This window comes from Nycticebus coucang, chromosome 1, assembly GCF_027406575.1.
Source record: "Nycticebus coucang isolate mNycCou1 chromosome 1, mNycCou1.pri, whole genome shotgun sequence".
In the NCBI taxonomy this organism is placed as follows: domain Eukaryota; kingdom Metazoa; phylum Chordata; class Mammalia; order Primates; family Lorisidae; genus Nycticebus; species Nycticebus coucang.
Genome location: NC_069780.1, coordinates 129,486,927 through 129,508,396, shown reverse-complemented (window position 1 = coordinate 129,508,396; position 21,470 = coordinate 129,486,927). Strand labels below are relative to the sequence as shown.

Genomic DNA, 21,470 nt, shown 5'->3' with positions numbered 1-21,470 from the left:
TTTTTCTTTTGAGAAGGTTCTCTCTTTCAAAGAGCTGGCATGCAGTGGCATGACCAGGGCTCACTGTACCCTCTTAATTCCCTGACTCAAGTGATCCTTTTTTGCCTTAGCCTTTTGAATAGCTGGGACTAAGGTGTGTACCACCATACTAGGTAATTTTTCTATTTTTTGTAGAAATGGTGTCTTACTATGTTCCCCACACCAGTCTTGAGATCCTGGCCCTTAGTTATCTTCCTGCCTCCAACCTCCCAAAAGTACTAGGATTACAGACATGAGCCACCATGCATGGCCTTGTCAAATATCTGCAGTATCACTGTTAATTCCCTTGTTTGTAAACTAATAGCTTCTCCTACAGAAGAAAGAAAAAACAAGTATTCTTTGCTTTAGCAGCAAGCAAACTTAGAGTATAAAACGTTCAGTGAATGTTTGAGGAGTGAATAAAAAGAAAACTCTAAATTTCCTCTTTCTTCCTAAAGATTTCCATGGAGAATGATTACCTAGGACCCCGAAGAATTGAGAGTCTACAAAAGGAAGATGCTGATTGGCAGCGGAAAGCTCACATGGCTGTACTGTCCATTCAAGATCTTACTGTTAAATATTTTGAAATAACAGCAAAAGCTCAAAAAGGTAAGTTTCTCAGTAAAATTATCCCTGTTCAGTTATTTTTGAAAATGAGTGCTTAAACAGTTATAAGTAAGCATGTACATAACGATCACTTATAATCCCAGCAGTTAGAGACCACTATTAGCAAATTAAGTGATAACCTTTTAGTCTTTTTTTTTTTTTTAATTAATTTCCACAGGCACTATGGTGACTTACCTTTACTCTTTTCTAGGGATATATGTACTCAGATACCCCACTTTTTAAATCTATGTAAGAGAGGGCTAGGTGCCGTAGCTCAGTTTTCAGAGCACTGACCCTGCATTCCAGAGGGGGCAGGTTTGAACCTCGCTTGGGCCTGCTTAACCAAAAAATACATACATACGTACATCTATGGAAGAGACTAGGGACTATAGAAATAGACTAAAAAATATGGCTATTTCCTTGTTTGTACAAAGGTGAAATAATGAAAAGGAGGAAAATGACTATTTAACATTTAATAAAGTAAATCCATGAAGAAAAAATAAATGATGCTAGAACAATTAGAACAATGGCAGAAAAATGATAAATCTCATATCTTATGTGAAGATGAGTTCAAAGTAGATCATAGATATAAGGTGAAATTGTTAAATTCCAGACAAAAATAGAAGGAAATGTATTTCCCAAGTTAGCACGATCCTATCTAACTTAAAGTTCAGGTAGAATTTTTTTGTTATTGGCATCAAAACTATAAAACATAATGTGACACAGAACAATAACCATGAACAAAAATTTGATAAAATTGATTTCATCAAAATCAAAAAACTTTTATACCCGGTAAAGTCAAGAGAATGAAAAGATTAGAGTATTTGAGAGAAAATATTTGTGTATCACATATCTTGACAAAAGGACTTATATCCAGAATGTAAAGTCAACAATTAAGAAACAGGTGCGGCGGGGTGGCTCACGCCTGTAATCCTAGCACTCTGGGGGGCCAAGGCGGGCAGATTGCTTGAGCTCACAGCCTGAACAAAAAGTGAGACCCCCGTCTCTACTAAAAATAGAAAAAAAATGAGGCAAGAGGATCACTTGATCCAAAGAGTTGGAGGTTGCTGTGAGCTATGACACCACAGCACTCAACCCAGGGCAACAACTTGAGACTCTGTCTCCAAAAAAAAAATGGAAAAAGGACCGGAACCAATAAGTCACCAGAGGATGACAGCAAATAAACTTAGGAAAAGGTTAACAAAATTTGTCATAGAAATGCAAAGTAAAACCTCAATGAGATATCACTGCATACCTATTAGTATGGCTAAAATAAAAATTACTAACGATAATACCTAGTGTTCATGAAGATACAGAGTAATAGGAACTTTTCCTGCCTTCACGATAGGCATCCAAAATTGCATATTTTGGAGTTTCTCAAATTTAGAATTACCATGTGACCCAGAAATGACAGTTTTGGGTATTTACCTTAGAGCTGTACAATAATTTTTTAAATAAAAATTTACCTCTGGGAGGTTGAGGCATGTGGATTGCCAGCTGAGCAACAGTGAAACCCTGTCTCTAACTAAAAATAGAAAAACTAGCCGGGTGTTGTGGCGGGTACCTGTAGTCCCAGCTTGGGAGGCTGAAGCAAGAGGATCACTTGAGCCCAAGAGTTTGAGATTGTTATGAACTGTGATGCCATGGTACTCTATCCAGGGCGACAGAGTAAAACTCTGTCTCAAAAAAAAAAAAAATTAAATAGAGGAAAAATAGTATATTATATTAAGATTAACCTTTTTTTTTTGAGACAGAGTTTCATTTTGTCGCCCTTGGTGGAGTACTGTGGCATCGCAGCTCACAGCAACCTCCAACTCCTGGACTTAGGCAATACTCTTGCCTCAGCCTCCTGAATAGCTGGGTGCTCTCCCCAATGCCTGGCTATTTTTTTGTTGCAGTTTGGCCGGGACCAGGTTTGAACCCGCCACCCTTGGTATATGGGGACAGCGCCCTACTCATTGAGCCGCAGATGCCACCCTAGGATTAGGCTTTTAAGGAACTTTAAAGGCACCTTTTCCTACTGTAAACTTTTTGTAATAGCTATGTACTTAACCTTAATTTAGAGTTTGCTTTCTAGATACACTTGTCTCTAATGTGTAAAAAAGCCTCTTTACATTGTGGTTTAAAAAATTTAGAATATTTAAGGAAAAAAACCTCAGCATATGTTAGTACTTTTTGTGTCTCAGTTATTTTTTATACATGATTTATTACATAAATACAATGTTTTTATATATTCATATAGTTTATAGTTGTGATTTGATACAAAGATTTTATATTTCATATTTCTACTTTGCTTTCCCAATTTCAGATAAATTGTTTTCTTTTCTTTTTTTCTTTTTTTTATTGTTGGGGATTCATTGAGGGTACAATAAGCCAGGTTACACTGATTGCAATTGTTAGGTAAAGTCCCTCTTGCAATCATGTCTTGCCCCCATAAAGTGTGACACACACCAAGGCCCCACCCCCCTCCCTCCTTCCCTCTTTCTGTTCCCCCCCCATAACCATAATTGTCATTAATTGTCCTCATATCAAAATTGAGTACATAGGATTCATGCTTCTCCATTCTTGTGATGCTTTACTAAGAATAATGTCTTCCACGTCCATCCAGGTTAATACGAAGGCTGTAAAGTCTCCATTTTTTTTAATGGCTGAATAGTATTCCATGGTATACATATACCACAGCTTGTTAATCCATTCCTGGGTTGGTGGGCATTTAGGCTGTTTCCACATTTTGGCGATTGTAAATTGAGCTGCAATAAACAGTCTAGTACAGGTGTCCTTCTGATAAAAGGATTTTTTTCCTTCTGGTAGATGCCCAGTAATGGGATTGCAGGATCAAATGGGAGGTCTAGCTTGAGTGCTTTGAGGTTTCTCCATACTTCCTTCCAGAAAGGTTGTACTAGTTTGCAGTCCCACCAGCAGTGTAAAAGTGTTCCCTTCTCTCCACATCCACGCCAGCATCTGCAGTTTTGAGATTTTGTGATGTGGGCCATTCTCACTGGGGTTAGATGATATCTCAGGGTTGTTTTGATTTGCATTTCTCTAATATACAGAGATGATGAACATTTTTTCATGTGTTAGCCATTCGTCTGTCGTCTTTAGAGAAAGTTCTATTCATGTCTCTTGCTCATTGATATAAGGGATTGTTGGCTTTTTTCATGTGGATTAATTTGAGTTCTCTATAATAGATCCTAGTTATCAAGCTTTTGTCTGATTGAAAATATGCAAATATCCTTTCCCATTGTGTAGGTTGTCTCTTTGCTCTGGTTATTGTCTCCTTAGCTGTACAGAAGCTTTTCAGTTTAATGAAGTCCCATTTATTTATTTTTTGTTGTTGTTGCAATTGCCATGGCAGTCTTCTTCATGAAGTCTTTCCCCAGGCCAATATCTTCCAGTGTTTTTCCTATGCTTTCTTGGAGGATTTTTATTGTTTCATGCCTTAAATTTAAGTCCTTTATCCATCTTGAATCAATTTTTGTGAGTGGGGAAAGGTGTGGGTCCAGTTTCAGTCTTTTACATGTAGACATCCAGTTGTCCCAACACCATTTATTGAATAGGGAGTCTTTCCCCCAAGATATGTTCTTGTTTGGTTTCTCAAAGATTAGGTGGTTGTAAAATGTTAGTTTCATTTCTTGGTTTTCAATTCGATTCCAGGTGTCTATGTCTCTGTTTTTGTGCCAGTACCATGCTGTCTTGAGCACTATGGCTTTGTAGTACAGACTAAAATCTGGTATGCTGATGCCCCCCCAGCTTTATTTTTGTTACAGAGAACTGCCTTAGCTATACGGGGTTTTTTCCGGTTCCATACAAAATGCAGAATCATTTTTTCCAAATCTTGAAAGTACAATGTTGGTATTTTGATAGGAATGGCATTGAATAGGTAGATTGCTTTGGGAAGTATAGACATTTTAACAATGTTGATTCTTCCCATCCATGAGCATGGTATGTTCTTCCATTTGTTAATATCCTCTGCTATTTCCTTTCTGAGGATTTCATAGTTTTCTTTATAGAGGTCTTTCACCTCCTTCGTTAGGTATACTCCTAGGTATTTCATTTTCTTTGAAACTATGGTGAAGGGAGTTGTGTCCTTAATTAGCTTCTCATCTTGACTGTTATTGGTGTACACAAAGGCTACTGACTTGTGGACATTGATTTTATATCCTGAAACATTACTGTATTTTTTGATGACTTCTAGGAGTCTTGTGGTTGAGTCTTTGGTGTTTCTAAGTATAAGATCATGTCGTCAGCAAAGAGGGAGAGTTTGACGTCCTCTGCTCCCATTTGGATTCCCTTTATTTCCTTGTCTTGCCTAATTGTATTGGCTAGAACTTCCAGCACTATGTTGAATAGTAAAGGTGACAGAGGACCTTGTCTGGTTCCAGTTCTAAGAGGAAAAGCTTTGAGTTGTACTCCAGTCAGTAAAATATTGGCTGTGGGTTTGTCATAGAGAGCTTCAATCAGTTTTAGAAATGTGCCACCTATGCCTATACTCTTCAGTGTTCTAATTAGAAAAGGATGCTGGATTTTATCAAATGCTTTTTCTGCATCTATTGAGAGGATCATGTGATCTTTATTTTTGCCTCTGTTAATATGGTGGATAACGTTTATAGACTTGCGTATGTTAAACCAGCCTTGCATCCCTGGGATGAAGCCTACTTGATCATGATGAATGACTTTTTTGATGATAAGCTGTAATCTATTAGCTAGGATTTTGTTGAGAATTTTTGCGTCTATGTTCATGAGTGAGATTGGTCTGAAATTCTCCTTTTTGTTTGGGTCTTTTCCTGGTTTTGGTATCAGGGTGATGTTTGCTTCATAGAATGTGTTGGGGAAGATTCCTTCTTCCTCAATTTTTTGGAATAATTTCTGCAGTACAGGAATAAGCTCTTCCTTGAAGGTTTGATAGAATTCTGGAGTGAAGCCATCTGGACCAGGGCATTTTTTGGTTGGAAGCTTTTTTATTGTTTCTTTGATCTCAGTGCTTGAAATTGGTCTGTTCAGGAGCTCTATTTCTTCCTGGCTGAGTCTAGGGAGAGGGTGTGATTCCAAATATGGATCCATTTCTTTCACATTGTCAAATTTCTGGGCATAGAGTTTCTGGTAGTATTCAGAGATGATCTCTTGTATCTCTGTGGGATCAGTTGTTATTTCCCCTTTATCATTTCTGATTGAGGTTACTAGAGATTTTACTTTTCTATTCCTCGTTAGTGTGGCCAATGGTTTATCTATTTTATTTATTTTTTCAAAAAACCAACTCCTTGTTTCATTAATTTTCTGAATGATTCTTTTGTTTTCAATTTCATTGATCTCTGATTTGATTTTGGATATTTCTTTTCTTCTACTGAGTTTAGGCTTAGATTGTTCTTCTTTTTCCAATTCCATAAGAACTCTTGTAAGATTGTTGATGTGCTCTCTTTCTGTTTTTCAAATGTAGGCATCTAAAGCGATGAATTTTCCTCTCAAAACTGCTTTTGTAGTATCCCACAGGTTTTGGTAGCTTGTGTCTTCATTGTTGTTATGCTCAAGGAAGTTAATGATTTCCTGTTTTATTTCTTCCTTCACCCATCTGTTATTCAACAGAAGATTGTTTAATTTCCATGTCTTTGGGTGGGGTCGAGCATTTTTGTTAGAGTTGAGTTCCACCTTTAGTGCCTTATGGTCTGAGAAGATACAAGGTAAAATTTCAATTCTTTTGATTCTGTTGATATTTGTTTTGTGTCCCAGGATATGATCAATTTTGGAGAATGTTCCATAGGGTGATGAGAAGAATGTATATTCTTTATCTTTGGGATGGAGTGTTCTATATGCGTTTATCAAGCACAGTTGTTCTAGGGTCTCATTTAAGTCTCTTATATCCTTGTTTAATTTCTGTTTAGAGGATCTGTCCAGCTCTGTAAGAGGAGTGTTAAGGTCCCCTGTTATTATGGTATTATCAGATATCATATTGCTCAGACTGAGTAATGTCTGTTTCAAGAATCTGGGAGCATTTAAATTGGGTGCATAGATATTTAGAATTGAAATGTCTTCTTGTTGTATTTTTCCCTTGACCAATATAAAGTGACCATCTTTGTCTTTTTTGACTTTAGTTGCTTTAAATCCACATGTATCTGAAAATAAGATTGCAACTCCTCTTTTCTTCTGAATTCCATTTGCCTGAAAAATTGTCTTCCAACCCTTGACTCGGAGCTTTAATTTGTCTTTTGAAGCCAGGTGTGTTTCTTGCAGACAGCAAATGGATGGCTTGTGTTTTTTAATCCAGTCAACCAATCTATGTCTCTTCAGTGGGGAATTCAAGCCATTAACATTTATTGAGATAATTGATAAATGTGGTAGTATTCTATTCGTGTTATTTTGTGAGAGTGCATTGCTTAGTTTTATCTTTTGCATCAGTGTGCAGGTTTGGTTCTGTCCTTTAATTTCTGAGTTCTTACTTTGCTGCTGATCCATTGTGGTGGTCAGTGTGCAGAACAGGTTGAAGTATTTCCTGTAGAGCTGGTCTTGTTGTGGCGAATTTCCTCAATGTTTGTATATCCGTAAATGATTTGATTTCTCTGTCAATTTTGAAGCTTAGCTTAGCAGAGTACAGAATTCTGGGCTGGAAATTGTTCTGTTTAAGTAGATTAAAGGTAGATGACCATTGTCTTCTTGCTTGGAAAGTTTCATTAGAGAAGTCTGCGGTCACTCTGATGGATTTGCCCCTGTAGGTCAACTGGCGCTTACTCCTGGCAGCTTGCAGAATCTTTTCTTTTGTCTTGACTTAGGACAGGTTCATCACAATGTGTCTTGGAGAAGCTCTGTTAGAGTTGAGGTGACCTGGCGTCCGATATTCCTCTGAAAGCAGTGTGTCAGAATCTTTGGTGATGTTTGGGAAATTTTCTTTTATAATATTCTCTAGTATGGCTTCCATTCCTCTGGGGCATTCTTCTTCCCCTTCTGGAATTCCTACAACTCGTATGTTGGAACGCTTCATAAAATCCCATAATTCTGACAGTGAACGTTCTGCTTTCTCTCTCTTCTTTTCTGCCTCTTTTACTATCTGAGTTATCTCAAAAACTTTGTCTTCTACCTCTGAAATTCTTTCTTCTACATGGTCTAACCTGTTGCTGATACTTTCCATTGCATCTTTAAGTTCCCTGATTGACTGTTTCATTTCCTTCAGCTCTGCTATATCCTTTTTATATTCTTCATATCGTTCATCTCTGATTTGATTCTGTTTTTCGATTTCCTTTTGGTTATTTTCCACTTCATTAGCAGTTTCCTTCATTGTTTCCATCATTTCTTTCATTGTTTTCAACATGTGTATTCTAAATTCCCTTTCTGTCATTCCTAACATTTCTGTATAGGTGGAATCATCTGCAGTAGCTACCTCATGGTCCCTTGGCGGGGTTGTTCTGGACTGGTTCTTCATGTTGCCTGGAGTTTTCTGCTGATTCTTCCTCATGAGTGATTTCTTTTATCTGTTTCCTTGCCCTAATTTTCCTTTCACTTCCTCTTGCTCTGTAAGTTCTTGTGCCTGCGGACTAAGGGTTACAGGGCCAGAAGAGTGAGAAGGTTGAAGAGCAAAAAAGGGATGAAAGAAAGGAGGACCGAGTGATAAGAAAAAAAAAAGAAAAATAGAGAAAGGAGAGGGGGTGGGTAAAAGGAATATTGACAAAAAGAAGAGAGGCACAGAAAGAGGGAGACAGAGCAATATAGGTGTCCAGTAGGGTACTTTGATACAACCTTAAAAAAAAAATCCACCTTCTGGGGGTGCCCAGTTGGGTGGTTCCCTTGAGGGCAGCAGCTCTTTGCTAACCTGATCAGACACAGTACCCCACCTCCACCAAGTAGAGAGGAAAGACAAAAATGCTATAAATCAAACAAAAACAAGCAAACAGAAAACTTTATGGGATAAAATTGGCTGGAAAAACCAAATAATAGCGGTAGAAACACTAACAAAAAAAGTTCTAATTATTGAAATAGGCAGCAATGGGAAATTATAATTAAACTAGAAAAATTGAGAAAGAAAAAGGATCTGTATGGAAAAGGTTGAACTTAAAAAGCAAAACAACAATCAGCAACATCAAAATTAACAAAAAAACCAACCAAACCAAAAAAAAAACAAAAACACAACCAAAAACAAAGCAGTATGTATATGTTATTGAATATTGTCTGGGCAATACGTGGTCTTCTGGGGTATGAGATGTTAATTACAGTTCTGATACGACTGGAGGCTGCTAGTTTCTCAAACCCCAGCATGTAGACACCCTAAATCTCTCTTCAGCCCACTTAAAAGGCACTTTGAACTTGTTCACTTGCTGAGCAGAAGCTTTCCCAGGGAAGTGCTTGTCGCTGGAATCACTGCTGAAGTGGGTGTCCACTTACCCTGTGTGCCAAACTGGTCTCCCTCTGCCCCCGAGGGTTAGGGCTACAAGGCGGCTCAGACCCCGCCCTTAGGCTACTTGGTCGCTGGGTTACCAGCTCCCACCCAATTCTAGCTCTGCAACCCTTAGGGCGGAGCTTGCCGGGGCAGATCGCTCACAATGGCTGCCTGTGACCGAGAGCCAAACACTATTAGCTCCGTCTGGGTCAGCGGCTCAGACTGGGGCCCTAGACAACGGCCAGAGTTCTCCCCAAGGCAGTTCAGCTGAGTGCCAAGTCCAAAGACACCAAAACAGTTCACAGGTAAGGCCTTTCTGGTTTGCAGTTTCGCTGCTACTGAACTTACAGTTGCGGACGGGTTTAGACGGATTGAACACACGCGACCACTTGCCGGTTTTCCACTGTTTTAGTCCTCCTCCTGGGGTCCGGAAGTCTCTCGCTGACTCCCTGTATCCTCTCAGGGGTGATGATAGGCAGATCCCACCAGCCAGAGCTGCCTGTGCCCAGATGCAAGGAAGCTGTTACTTGGCTGCCATCTTGCTCCGCCGCCCCTTTTTCTTTTTTTCTTTTTTTTTTTTTTTTTGTTGTTGCAGTTTTTGGCCAGGGCCAAGTTTGAACCTGCCACCTCTGGTATATGGCTCCAGCACCCTACTCCTTGAGCCACAGGGCTGCCCCCTAAGATGTTTTCTTAATGTGAAAAGAAGCATAATTCTAAGGTTCCACATGCTTCGTCATAGATATTTCAGACATTTTCATATCTCAGTTTTGTTGATTTTGGTCCCTGCAGGAAGCTTTGGAGCCTGAACATGAGGGAGATAATTTGCTTGTCTTTCTTTTTTTTTTTTTTTTTTTTGGAGACAGAGTCTCACTTTTTTGCGCTTCATGTCATGTGCAGTGGTGTCATAGCTCACAGCAACCTCAAACTCTTGGGCTCTAGCAATTCGTTTGCCTTAAGGTGCCCAAGTAGGTGGGACTACAGGTGCCTCCCACACCGCCCGGCTATTTTTTTAGAGATGTGGTCTGACTCGTGCTCAGGCTGGTCTTGAACCTGTGAGCTCAGGGCAGTCTGCCTCCCTGAGTGCTAGGATTATAGGCATGAGCCACCACGCCCAGCCTTGTTTGTTTGTTTTACAGTTAAGTAGTAATACATCAAAATCGAATTAAAACTGGTTTTGTATGAGGAAGGAAATAAAAGGCATGTTTGACCCCCAAGGTCAAGCCCTCTAATTGGAAACATAAAGGAGGGCTATTACTCTCGGTGGCTATTACTCCTCAAGCAGGAGGGTTGCTTGAGCTCATGAGTTCAAGACCAGCTGAACTAAGCATAACCCAATTTCTAGTACAAATAGAAAATTAGCCAGGTATGGTGGCAGGTGTCTGTATTCCTAGCCACTCAGGGGGTTGAAGCAGGAGGATTGGTTGAGCCACAGCAGTTTGAGGTTATAGGGAGCTTCAGCGACACCACTGTACTCTACCCAGGGCAACAGAGTGATGCTCTCTCAAAAACAAAGGAAATTATCTGTGAGTATGTCCTGACTGAAAGATTCTATATGGTACTAATCAAATTGCGTACTTGAGCTCCATGCTAGCATTTAGGGTTTATTTCCCCTTATATTAGGTTATTATTTTTGGAAGATACTGAATGATAAATGATAAAACACAGATTTAGGTAATTTTTTTTTTGAGACAGAGCTTCAAGCTATAACACTGGGTAGAGTGCTGTGGCATCACAGCTCACAGCAACCTCAAACTCCTGGGCTTAAGCGATTCTCTTGCCTCAGCCTCCTGAGTAGTTGGAACTACAGGCGCCTGCCACAACGCCCAGCTATTTTTTGGTTGTAGTTGTCATTGTTTGGCAGGTCCAGGCCAGATTCGAACCCACCAGCTCTGGTGTATGTGGCTGGTGCCTTAGCCACTTGAGCTATAGGTGCCACCAGATTTAGGTAATTTTGAATAGCTATGGGTCTGATTTCATCTGAAATAGTAAGGGAAAAGCATTAAAACCCCACAGAATTAAAAGTTTTCATAGATGCTTTGGATAAGCACGAGACATGTGGAAGTATTTTTTTAAACTTTAAAAAATTAATCTGGCAACTTTTTTTATCTGCAGAACATTATTTCTATGGGTGAATTAAGGACATTAGAGAATATCTAAGATGTTGAATTATATTTTACAATTGTTATAGGTTATTTATCATGTGGATAGGATTTTTGTGTTTATCTTTGGTCAGTAAAATATAGATTTCCAATTCTTTAGTGTCAAGTTATTTTATGTCTCATTAAATTATCGTTAATAGCTGTGTACGATCGAATGCGAGCAGATCAGAAGAAATTTGGTAAAGCTTCATGGGCAGCAGCTGCTGAACGTATGGAAAAACTCCAGTATGCAGTTTCTAAGGAGACATTGCAGATGATGAGAGCTAAAGAGATCTGCTTGGAACAGAGGAAGCATGCACTGAAGGAAGAGGTAATAGAAATAATCAGAAAAATATACACAATAAGAAAAAGTGTAAGATTTGCCATTTTTATGTTTATGTAAGACCAGCTTTTTTTGATTCTACAGGCAATACTTAATTGTGCGCTGTTTTCATAAGATGGGAGCACTTACGTTAGGGCCTACAACTTGAGTTGCCACTAAGAAACACATAACGTGTTTCACAGCATCCCAGTGCAACAGTAGGCAGCACTTCACTGTTGAAATAAAAAGAGGCCAACGTCAAAACATCATAGTTACTTTCAAGTTTTTTTTTTTTTTGTAGAGACAGAGTCTCACTGTACCGCCCTCGGGTAGAGTGCCCTGGTGTCACACGGCTCACAGCAACCTCTAACTCTTGGGCTTACGCGATTCTCTTGCCTCAGCCTCCCGAGCAGCTGGGACTATAGGCGCCCGCCACAACGCCCGGCTATTTTTTGGTTGCAGTTTGGCCGGGGCTGGGTTTGAACCCACCACCCTCGGCATATGGGGCCGGCGCCAAAAGTAAACTTCCTGAGACACTGTCATTTTGTTACAAATGATTATAACCCGCTCATAACATTGCATTTTGGAACTTCCCTTTGTATTCCTTCTGGAACAGGACCAGGTTAATGGAGGTCCAATTTTTCTTCTCTTTGTTTACTTTTTTTTTTTTTTTTAAGAGATGGAGTTTTTTTGTTGTTGTTGCAGTTTTTGGCTGTGGCTGGGTTTGAACCCACCACCTTTGGCATATGGGGCCGGCGCCCTACCCCTTTGAGCCACAGGTGCCACCCCAAGAGATGGAGTCTTGTGTTGCATAGGCTGGTCTTGAACTCCATGCCTAAAACTCTCCTCTCATCTCTACCTTCTAAACTTCTGGAATTATTGGTGTGAGCCATTGTGTCCAGCCTATGGCCTATGTTAGTTATTTTAAAAGAGCAATTATACCTCAAAGATTAGATAAAAATACTGTTAATTTGATTCATCATTAGATTTGTTATACTTCGTAACCCAAACTGGGTTTTTTTTTTTTGGAGACATAATCTCACTGTGTCACCCTCAGTAGAATGCCGTATTGTCACAGCTCACAGCAACCTCCAGCTTTTGGTCTTAGGCGATTCTCTTGCCTCAGCCTCCCGAGTAGCGGGGACTACAGGGACCCGCCACAACTCCCGGCTATTTTTTTTGTTGTTGTTGTTGATGTAGTTTGCCGGGGCTGGGTTCGAACCCGCCACTCTCTGTATATGGGACCAGCACCCTACCAACTGAGCCACAGGTGCCGCCCTCAAACTGGGTTTTTAAAGCTGCTTTATTGAGATGTAACCATGTCCCATACATTTTACCCATTTACGTAGTACAATTTTCAATGGTTTTTAGTATATTACCACTACAACCATCACCACAGTATTTTTATCATCTCCAGGCTAAACCTGTGACCATTAATTGTCCCTCCCTCCACTCCATGCTCGAGGTAACAACCAGTATTTCTGTCTCTATAGATTTACTATTCTGGACATTTCATATAAATGGAGTCACAAAATATGTGGTCAGTTTGGCTTTTTACATTTACCGTGATGTCTTTTAAGTTTCATCCATTTTGTAGCATGCACCAGTACTTATCCTTTTATTTACAAAGGATACTTCTTTTTTCTTTCTTTTTTTTGTTTTTTAGACGGAGTCTGTCACCCTCAGTAGAGTGCTATGGCATCACAGCTCACACCAAACTCTTGGGTTTAAGCGATTCTCTTGCCTCAGCCTGCCGAGTAGCTGGGATTATAGGCGCCTACCACTATTTTTTTGTTGTAGTTGTCATTGTTGTTTAGCAGGCTGGGGCCAGGTTCGAACCCACCTGCCCTCGTGTTTGTGGTTGGCGCGTTACTCACTGAACTACGGGCGCCGAGGCTGCAAAGGATATTTCATTGTGTGCTTACACCACATTTCATCACTTTATCAGATAAAAATTTGGGTTATTTCTTTTCTACTTTTAGGTATCATAAATAATAATGCTCTGAACATTATGTAGAAGTTATTACATGGACATATGTTGTCATTTCTTTTGATAAATACTCAGGAGTGGAATTGCTGTTTGACTTTTTCAGGAACTGCCACACTGTTTTTCATAATAGCTGTATCACTTTATGTTTCCACTAGCTATGTAGGAAGATTAGAAATTTATCCACGCACTCTTCTACATCTTTACCAGAGCTTCTCTCACTGCCTTTTTGATTATTACTGTCCCAGTAGGTGTGATGTGCTAGCTCATTGGGATTTTGATTCGCATTTCCCTGGTGCCAGTATCTTGTCATGTACTTATTGGCCTCTTACATAACTTCTTTAGAGAAATGTCTATTCAGATCTCTTACACGTATTTTTAACTTAAGCTCTTTTCTGTTATTATGCTTTTTCTTTTAAGAGATGGAATCTCATTTTTTTGCCCAGGCTAGACTCCAACTTGTATCCATACTCAAGCGAGCTACCTGAACCTGCACCTCCTGAGTAGCTAGGCTTCAGGTACACATCACTGTGCCCAGCTTTTGTCTTTTATCTTTTTATTACTGATTCTAAGCGTTCCATATATATTTTAGGCAAAAGGTTCATTATGTGATTTGTAGATATTCACACTCATTTTCTGTGTTATCCATTAGTCACTAAAGAACAAACTGTCCTATCTCTTTTATTAGTAGAGCTCTGTGTAAATTACATTGCTTTATAAAACTTTTTTTTGACTTAGGAAAGTGGTCTTCATTGACATTTTAAAGGTGCTTCTGCCTATCTGCTTTTGTTGAAAAAATAGTGAGGTAGGCTCGGCTCTCATAGCACAGTGGTTACGGCAACAGCCCAGGCCCGGTAAACAGCGACAACCACAATGAAAAAATAGCTGGGCGTTGTGGCGGGCACCTGTAGTCCTAGCTTCTCGGGAGGGTGAGGCAAGAGAATTGCTTAAGCCCAAGAGTTTGAGGTTGCTGTGAGCTGTGATGCCACAGCACTTGACTGAGGGTAACATAGTGAGACTCTGTCTCCAGAACAAAAATAGTGAGGTAACCTCTAGGGCACCATATTTATCTACAAGGGAATATTTTTGTTAGTGGATTTTAAATCCCAATTTCATTTTCTCTTCACATTTTGTTACTTTTAGAAGGTAAATAATTGGAACTGGCTTATCCTTGAAATCAAAGATTTCAGGCCTATCTCTTGTTCCCTAGAGGCATTTCTACTGCAGGCCCCTTTGTAAATTGGTTTGCTCCTAATATTACTAGGTGCCTATAATTTTCTTAAATTATGGAACTTTTAAACTTAAAATCCAGATGGCTCCTGTGGCTCAGTGAGTAGGGCACCGGCTCCATATACTGAGGGTGGCGGGTTCAAACCCAGCCATGGCCGAACTGCAACAAAAAAATAGCCGGGCGTTGTGGCGTGCTCCTGTAGTCCCAGCTGCTCAGGAGGCTGAGTCGAGAATCATGTAAGCCCAAGAGCTGGAGGTTGCTGTGAGTCCTGTGACATCATGGCACTCTACCGAGGGCGGTAAAGTGAGACTCTGTCTCTACAAAAAACAAACAAATAAAACAAAAACTTAAAATCCAGTCCTGTAATTAGCTGTGATACTACCTTCATTGTCATCATACTGGTTAGCTTTGTCATTCTAACCTGGCTGACAATGAGTTGTTCTGACAATATATTGTTCCTGAAAGAGCTGAGGACAGTAAGATGTCTGACAACTTGCTGTACCAAGAGTTTTGCTTTTAATTGGCAGAGGAAGGAACAAGCTGAAATGAGCTCTGAGATTTTGGGATGATTTTTGGGGAAGGGGAAGGGGTCATTTTCCCTGGGGCCATCTTATTAAGGTACAGTTTTTTTTTTTTTAATATTCTGGATTGTGTTTGAATTCATCAAAGGATTTGTTAGTCATTTTTGCATGATTTACTTTACAGGTATTAAGCTTTGTCTCTGTGATGTTGCACTATACCAGTTCGTTAGTGTTGACTTCATGTGCCCATGTTACACATGAGAAACAGAGCAAATGTGTATTATTTAGCTCATCATAAACAAATGCTTTGCCAGTAAAGGCCTTGCAGTGCAGTACTACCCTGTGAATAAAATTATGGGGAGTCTTTTTATCTTAGAAATACTTTTAGTTTATTTTACAAACAAGAAAATTCTTCCCAGTGTGATAAAATGAGAAAAATGGAACATGTGAAAGGCCATTCTCCATTGAAAGCATCAGTTATTGCTAAATAGTATAGTGGATTAATTTTTAAAATGGAAAGGTTATTATTGATTTGCTTAGAAGATCAAAGTAACCACAACATTCCTACTACTATACCATTGATACAAACATTATATTAGATGAATATTAACCTTTAATATTTTTTTGAAATTTCTGTTACCTAAACTTCTTATGAGAGTTTTTTTGGTTTGTTTTTTTGAGACAGAGTCTCACTGTATCACCCTTGGTAGAGTTCTGTGGTGCCACAGCTCGCGGGAACCTCAAACTCTTGGGCTTAAGTGATTCTCTTGCCTTAGACTCGCAAGTAGCTAGGACTACAGGCACCCGCCACAATGCCTGGCTATTTTTTTGTTGCAGTTGTTGTTTAAGCAGACCTAGGCCAGGTTCGAATCTGCCAGCCCCAGTGTGTGTGGCCAGTGCCCTAAACACTGAACTGTGGGTGCTGAGCCAAAACATAGTTAACATTAAATGGAAAAACTAAGGACTAACAATGGCCTCTTACAAAAATCTAGGTCATGTTTTCCTACAAATGGATCGAGAGATTAGGTGTGACATTAAAGAGATACGGAAAATTTTCCAAGATTTCTGAAATTTGGAATCCCAGATAATTCTGTCATTTTGTATTATCTATATTTGTGCAGATTAGTGGGGCAACCTGTATTTATTCTCAGGGTTGTTTGATACTAAGTGTTATGTTCTTTCCCATGTGACAGGGCTAGTCTTGATTGATAATTTGCCTTTAATGTTAGTTCGTTCCCTGTGTCTGTTGTTTTTATGACTTCTTTCTGACCCCTCACTTGGTTTCTTGTTTACATACTCTATTCTCTATAACTCAAACACATTCCCTCTGACTCAAACAATGGTGTGTGGCAGGTGAGTATTTATTGAAGGAATGAGTCAACCTACAGATAGACAGCCCTTTTTGTAGTAGCTCCTTAATGTCAGTAGAAATTGAGCATAGTAGTGTGAAAGGCAGGACAGGGATGTCATTAGTTTGTTTACTTCTATCTGGTTTCATGATACAATACCAAAAGAGCTATACAGGAAAGCTAACACATTTTCACTGATTTGACCACAAAGATCTGTTAGCAGCATTAAGAATTCACTGTCTTTGCCACTGTGTGCTGTCCAAGACTGCCAATCAAGTATTTCTCTGATATTGTAGGGTCTCAGATGATATCTCATACGAGGTTATAAATAATACTCTGGTTGGGCAGCGCCTGTGGCTCAAGGAGTAGGGCGCTGGCCCCATATACCGGGGATGGCAGGTTCAAGCCTGGCCCAACCACAAAAATAAATAATACTCTGGTTTTCCTCTCTTTTAGTGGTCATAGCTTAGGAAGCCACTTAAGGCCAAGGCATCTCCACCTTTGCTGCTAGGGCTCCCAGGGCACACTGATATATATGCCAGGGTCTCCTGAAGCATCTAAGCATGAACCTTTTAACCTGGGAAAACTGTGTTAGTATGTTCTTGGAAGAAGTGTTTTTGAGGAATGCTTACTTATTCACTAGGAAACTGTTCATGTGTACTTTGCCTGTATGTACTTCACTTTTTACAGATTCCTAAAAAGCCATACCTTCAGCTTCTTGCAGCTGCCTTTTTATTGGGAATTCTTAGAAATAAGTAGTAGGGTTAGGAACCAATATCTGAAGCATACCTCCCTACTACAGGTTTCCTTAAGTTTCTCAGCAAAAATTTTTCCTCTCTTGAGGGTCAAAACGCAACCAACTAGATAAACCTCATTTAAGACCATCCACAACTTTGTGAGCAATGTACGGAAATTTCTGAATCCCACTTTAGGACCTTGATTGCAATTACTTAATGATAATAGTGACCATTACCTGTAGATTGCAAGGATTTCCATCATAAAGCAATTCTGCCTGTTCAGCTTATATACACTCACCTCACTCTCCAGTCAGCAGAACCCAGAAGCTAACAGGCTGTGAGCATGGAAGAAAGCAAAGCCCCAGATGTGTGGGATTGATCAGCTCATACCTCTCTGTTGTAAATATCTGTGAATGAGCCTGTTATTTTCATATACCTCATATGAAAAGAATAACTGCATGTCTTAGCATCCACTTTTCAGAGTCAAAGGGGGCACTGTTAATCTTTTTTTGTTGTTGTTAAGAGAAGGTGTCTCGTTCTGTCATCCAGGCTGGAGTGCAGAGGCACTTGCATAGTTCGCTACATCCTTGAACTCCTGGGTTCAGGCAATCTTCTTGCCTGACTACGGATGTGAGACCCTGCACCTGGCCATCATTTATGTCAGGACAAGAGATATGATGAAGAGCTATAACATAAATATTAAAAGCTATATGAGCCTCCTTACTCCCACAGCCATATGACTTGATTATTACTGTTTTTATACTTTTTAAAGTCTAGATTTCTTGTCTACAGGTTTCTTCCTGAGAGCTGTTACTTCATTGATTTATCCTATCTGATTAATATTCTTTTCTAAATATAAATTGATTTTTTTTCCTTGTCCCCTACCAAGAAATATTTTTATTTTCAATGCAGATGCAGAGTTTGCAGGGTGGTACAGAAGCCATAGTTCGACTAGATCAGTTAGAAGCTGATTATTATGATCTGCAACTTCAGTTGTATGAAGTACAGTTTGAAATCTTGAAATGTGAAGAGCTACTATTGACAGCACAACTAGAAAGCATCAAAAGACTTATCTCAGGTATGAAGTGCATTTAAGAATATAATTCCACAAAAGAGAGCACAGATGAGGGAAATGCACATGGACGGCAACGACGCTTCTTCTCTTAAAATGTCAAATAATTTCAATGTCTTAAAGCTTTTGAGATGTTTTTGAGGTGATGTTTAGTGTGAGTTGAGTACTTCCTGCATACAGATTCTTCAAATACTTTACATATATTCAGTGTATAAAGTATATTTCCTAAGATCACCATTTTTACTAAGAAGTTCAAGAGGGTAGTGGCTTGCTTTATGTTATGGAGGCAGTAAGTGCATTAAAAACCTGTTCTGTTCTGTTCCATAGCACATGCCCTTAACCATTACCCCTTGTGCTATTCTGTAACAGAAAAGAGAGATGAAGTGGTGTACTATGACACTTACGAAAGTATGGAGGCAATGCTGGAGAAGGAAGAGATGGCAGCATCTGTATACTTACAGAGAGAAGAGCTGCAGAAACTTCAGCAGAAAGCACGTCAGCTGGAAGCAAGACGTGGGCGGGTTTCAGCAAAAAAAGCTTACCTCAGAAATAAAAAGGTATTTAAGTCTTATTCTTACTCATAACTTAGTCTTTTTTTCATGGCATAGTCTTTGATCCATGTCTAATTCTAATCTGTTCTCTGTTAATAAACCTTGCATATGGGTTTTTTTAATTAAATCATAGCTGTGTACATTAATGTGATCATGGGGCACCATACACTGGTTTTATAGACCGTTTGACACATTTTCAACACACTGGTTAACATAGCCTTCCTGGCATTTTCTTAGTTATTGTATTAAAACATTTATATTCGGGCGGCGCCTGTGGCTCAGCGAGTAGGGCGCCGGTCCCACATGCCGAGGGTGGCGGGTTCAAACCCAGCCCCGGTCAAACTGCAACAACAAAAAAAAAATAGCCGGGCGTTGTGGCGGGCGCCTGTAGTCCCAGCTACTAGGGAGGCTGAGGCAAGAGAATCGCGGAAGCCCAGGAGTTAGAGGTTGCTGTGAGCCGTGTGACGCCACGGCACTCTACCCGAGGGCGGTACAGTGAGACTCTGTCTCTACAAAAAAAAAAAAAACATTTATATTCAACATTTACTAAGTTTCACATGTATCCTTGTAAGATGCACCATACGTGTAACTTGCATATGTTTTAAAACTAAGAGGTATCTTTCATCAGGGCTTAGTCGATTTTATGAAAGACACTTAATTCTCTGAGAATTGCCCCACATTCTAAAAGCCAGTGGTGATGTGCTCTTTATTTCCAGCAATCCTAAAGGCAAAGTCTTCTAAAAGATATGATTATGGGATCCTACATTGATTCAGTTCCTGGCTTTTGTCCTATTTAAGGAAGGCACTAATGTATAAGTCTTTGGACCTCGGTCTTTAAAGAATTTTATAGACTGTTACTTATTTGTTTTTAATCTTGAGTACATTTGAAACTGTTTCATCACCCTATCTATACAAAAAATACTTTTTTTTTCTTGAGACAGAGCCTTAAGCTGTCGCCCTCGGTAGAGTGCAGTGGCATCACAGCTCACAGCAACCTCCAACTCCTGGGCTCAAGCGATTCTCCTGCCTCCGCCTCCCAAGTAGCTGGAACTTACAGGCGCCCACCACAAGGCCCGGCTATTTTTTGGTTGCAGACATCATTGTTTTTTGGCGGGCCCAGGCTAGATTCGAACCCACCAGCTCTGGTGTATGTGGCTTTAGCCACTTGAGCTACAGGCATTGAGCCAAAAAATACATTTTTTAAAATTAGCCAGGCATGGTGGCATGTGTCTATAGTCTCAGCTACTTAGAAGGCTGAGGCTGGAGGATTGTTTGAGCTCAAGAGTTCAGGGCTGCAATGAATGATGGTCACAGACCTATGACTATGTGGTACTGATTTGCTAAGGTGCTTCCTGGAATCCTTCTTCTTGTTGTTCACCACATTCCAGGGCTTCTAATTTCTCATTCCACAGAAAATGAAAAACCTTTGTTTTTTGAAATAGATAACTCTTACACATTAATGAAACTCAGGCAAGCCTTTCTCCTTCGTAAGACAGAATCCAGGATTTTTCTGTGACTTTGTCCACAGAACAGTTGCCTCGGCATCCAAAGCCCTGGCTTTCACATAATTCTGTGCCTTTCCTGTTTTCACAAGACAGTGGTAATTGAAACTCGCTATTTTTTCAGGCCTGGGCCTGATGGTTATGAGCTTGATGTTCTAGCCTGTGCCAACCAGGTAAACATTGCAGTGATTCCAGCAGGACCTAGTGTTATCTATAGAAAAGAGTTTTAGGGGAGAATGAAATATAAGTAGACTTTATAAGAGCAGACTATTTAGATATGTTAGAAACATTATTTTACATATCACTTTTAGGTATATAATGGAGTACCTTGGAAACTAGTTGGAGTTTTGTTATCTAAAAGTTTTCAAAAGCATTTTTTGAAAATATGATGCATTTCAGACTTAGTAAAAAGTGTGATTCATTTTAATTCAACAATATGCTAGGCAATTTGTTAAGCTTGGGATACAAAGATGAGCAAGACAATCCCTGCTCCTTTGAGCCTCATAGAGAAGGCAAACTAGGTAAACAGGTAAATTTTCTGCTGGCCAGTGCCAGGGGAAGAGAAAAGAGTAAGGAAAGTCTTCTTAGAAGACATGACACTGGACTGGGTTTTAATACCTAAGTAGAAATTTGCCAGATTGATGGTATCGGGGGTTAATTCCATGCAGAACAAAAGAGTGCTTAGCAAAGATAGTAAAGCAGAAAATAACATGGTTTGTCCAGGTACTGTACATAGTACCCTGGACTTTGTTCTGAAGATGGTATAAATTAAAAAGTTTTAAGCAGAGGGGAGTAGTATGAACAGATTTACATGTTAGAAAAATACATGGATGACACCTGTGGCTCAGTGAGTAGGGTGCCTGCCGCATATATCGAGGGTGGCGGGTTCAAACAGGGCCCGGCCAAACTGCAACAAAAAAATAGCCAGGTGTTGTGTTGGGCGCCTGTGGTCCCAGATACGGGAGGCTGAGGCAAGAGAATAGCCTAAGCCCAAGAGCTGGAGGTTGCTGTGAGCTGTACTGCCAAAGCACTCTACCAAGAGTGACAAAGTGAGACTCTGTCTCTTAAAAAAAAAAA

At 39.8% G+C, this 21,470-nt stretch overlaps 1 protein-coding gene across 1 annotated transcript in view; it reads left to right on the top strand.

Annotated features, from left to right (window-relative positions):
* Positions 1–21,470, top strand: part of JMY (junction mediating and regulatory protein, p53 cofactor) — a 111,786-nt gene that overhangs the window by 61,507 nt on the left and 28,809 nt on the right. Inside the window, exons 3-6 of the mRNA XM_053587692.1 lie at positions 477–627; positions 11,283–11,452; positions 18,181–18,346; positions 18,710–18,897. Of these exons, the coding sequence (XP_053443667.1) occupies positions 477–627; positions 11,283–11,452; positions 18,181–18,346; positions 18,710–18,897 (675 nt within the window). The remainder of the gene's footprint in view (positions 1–476; positions 628–11,282; positions 11,453–18,180; positions 18,347–18,709; positions 18,898–21,470) is intronic.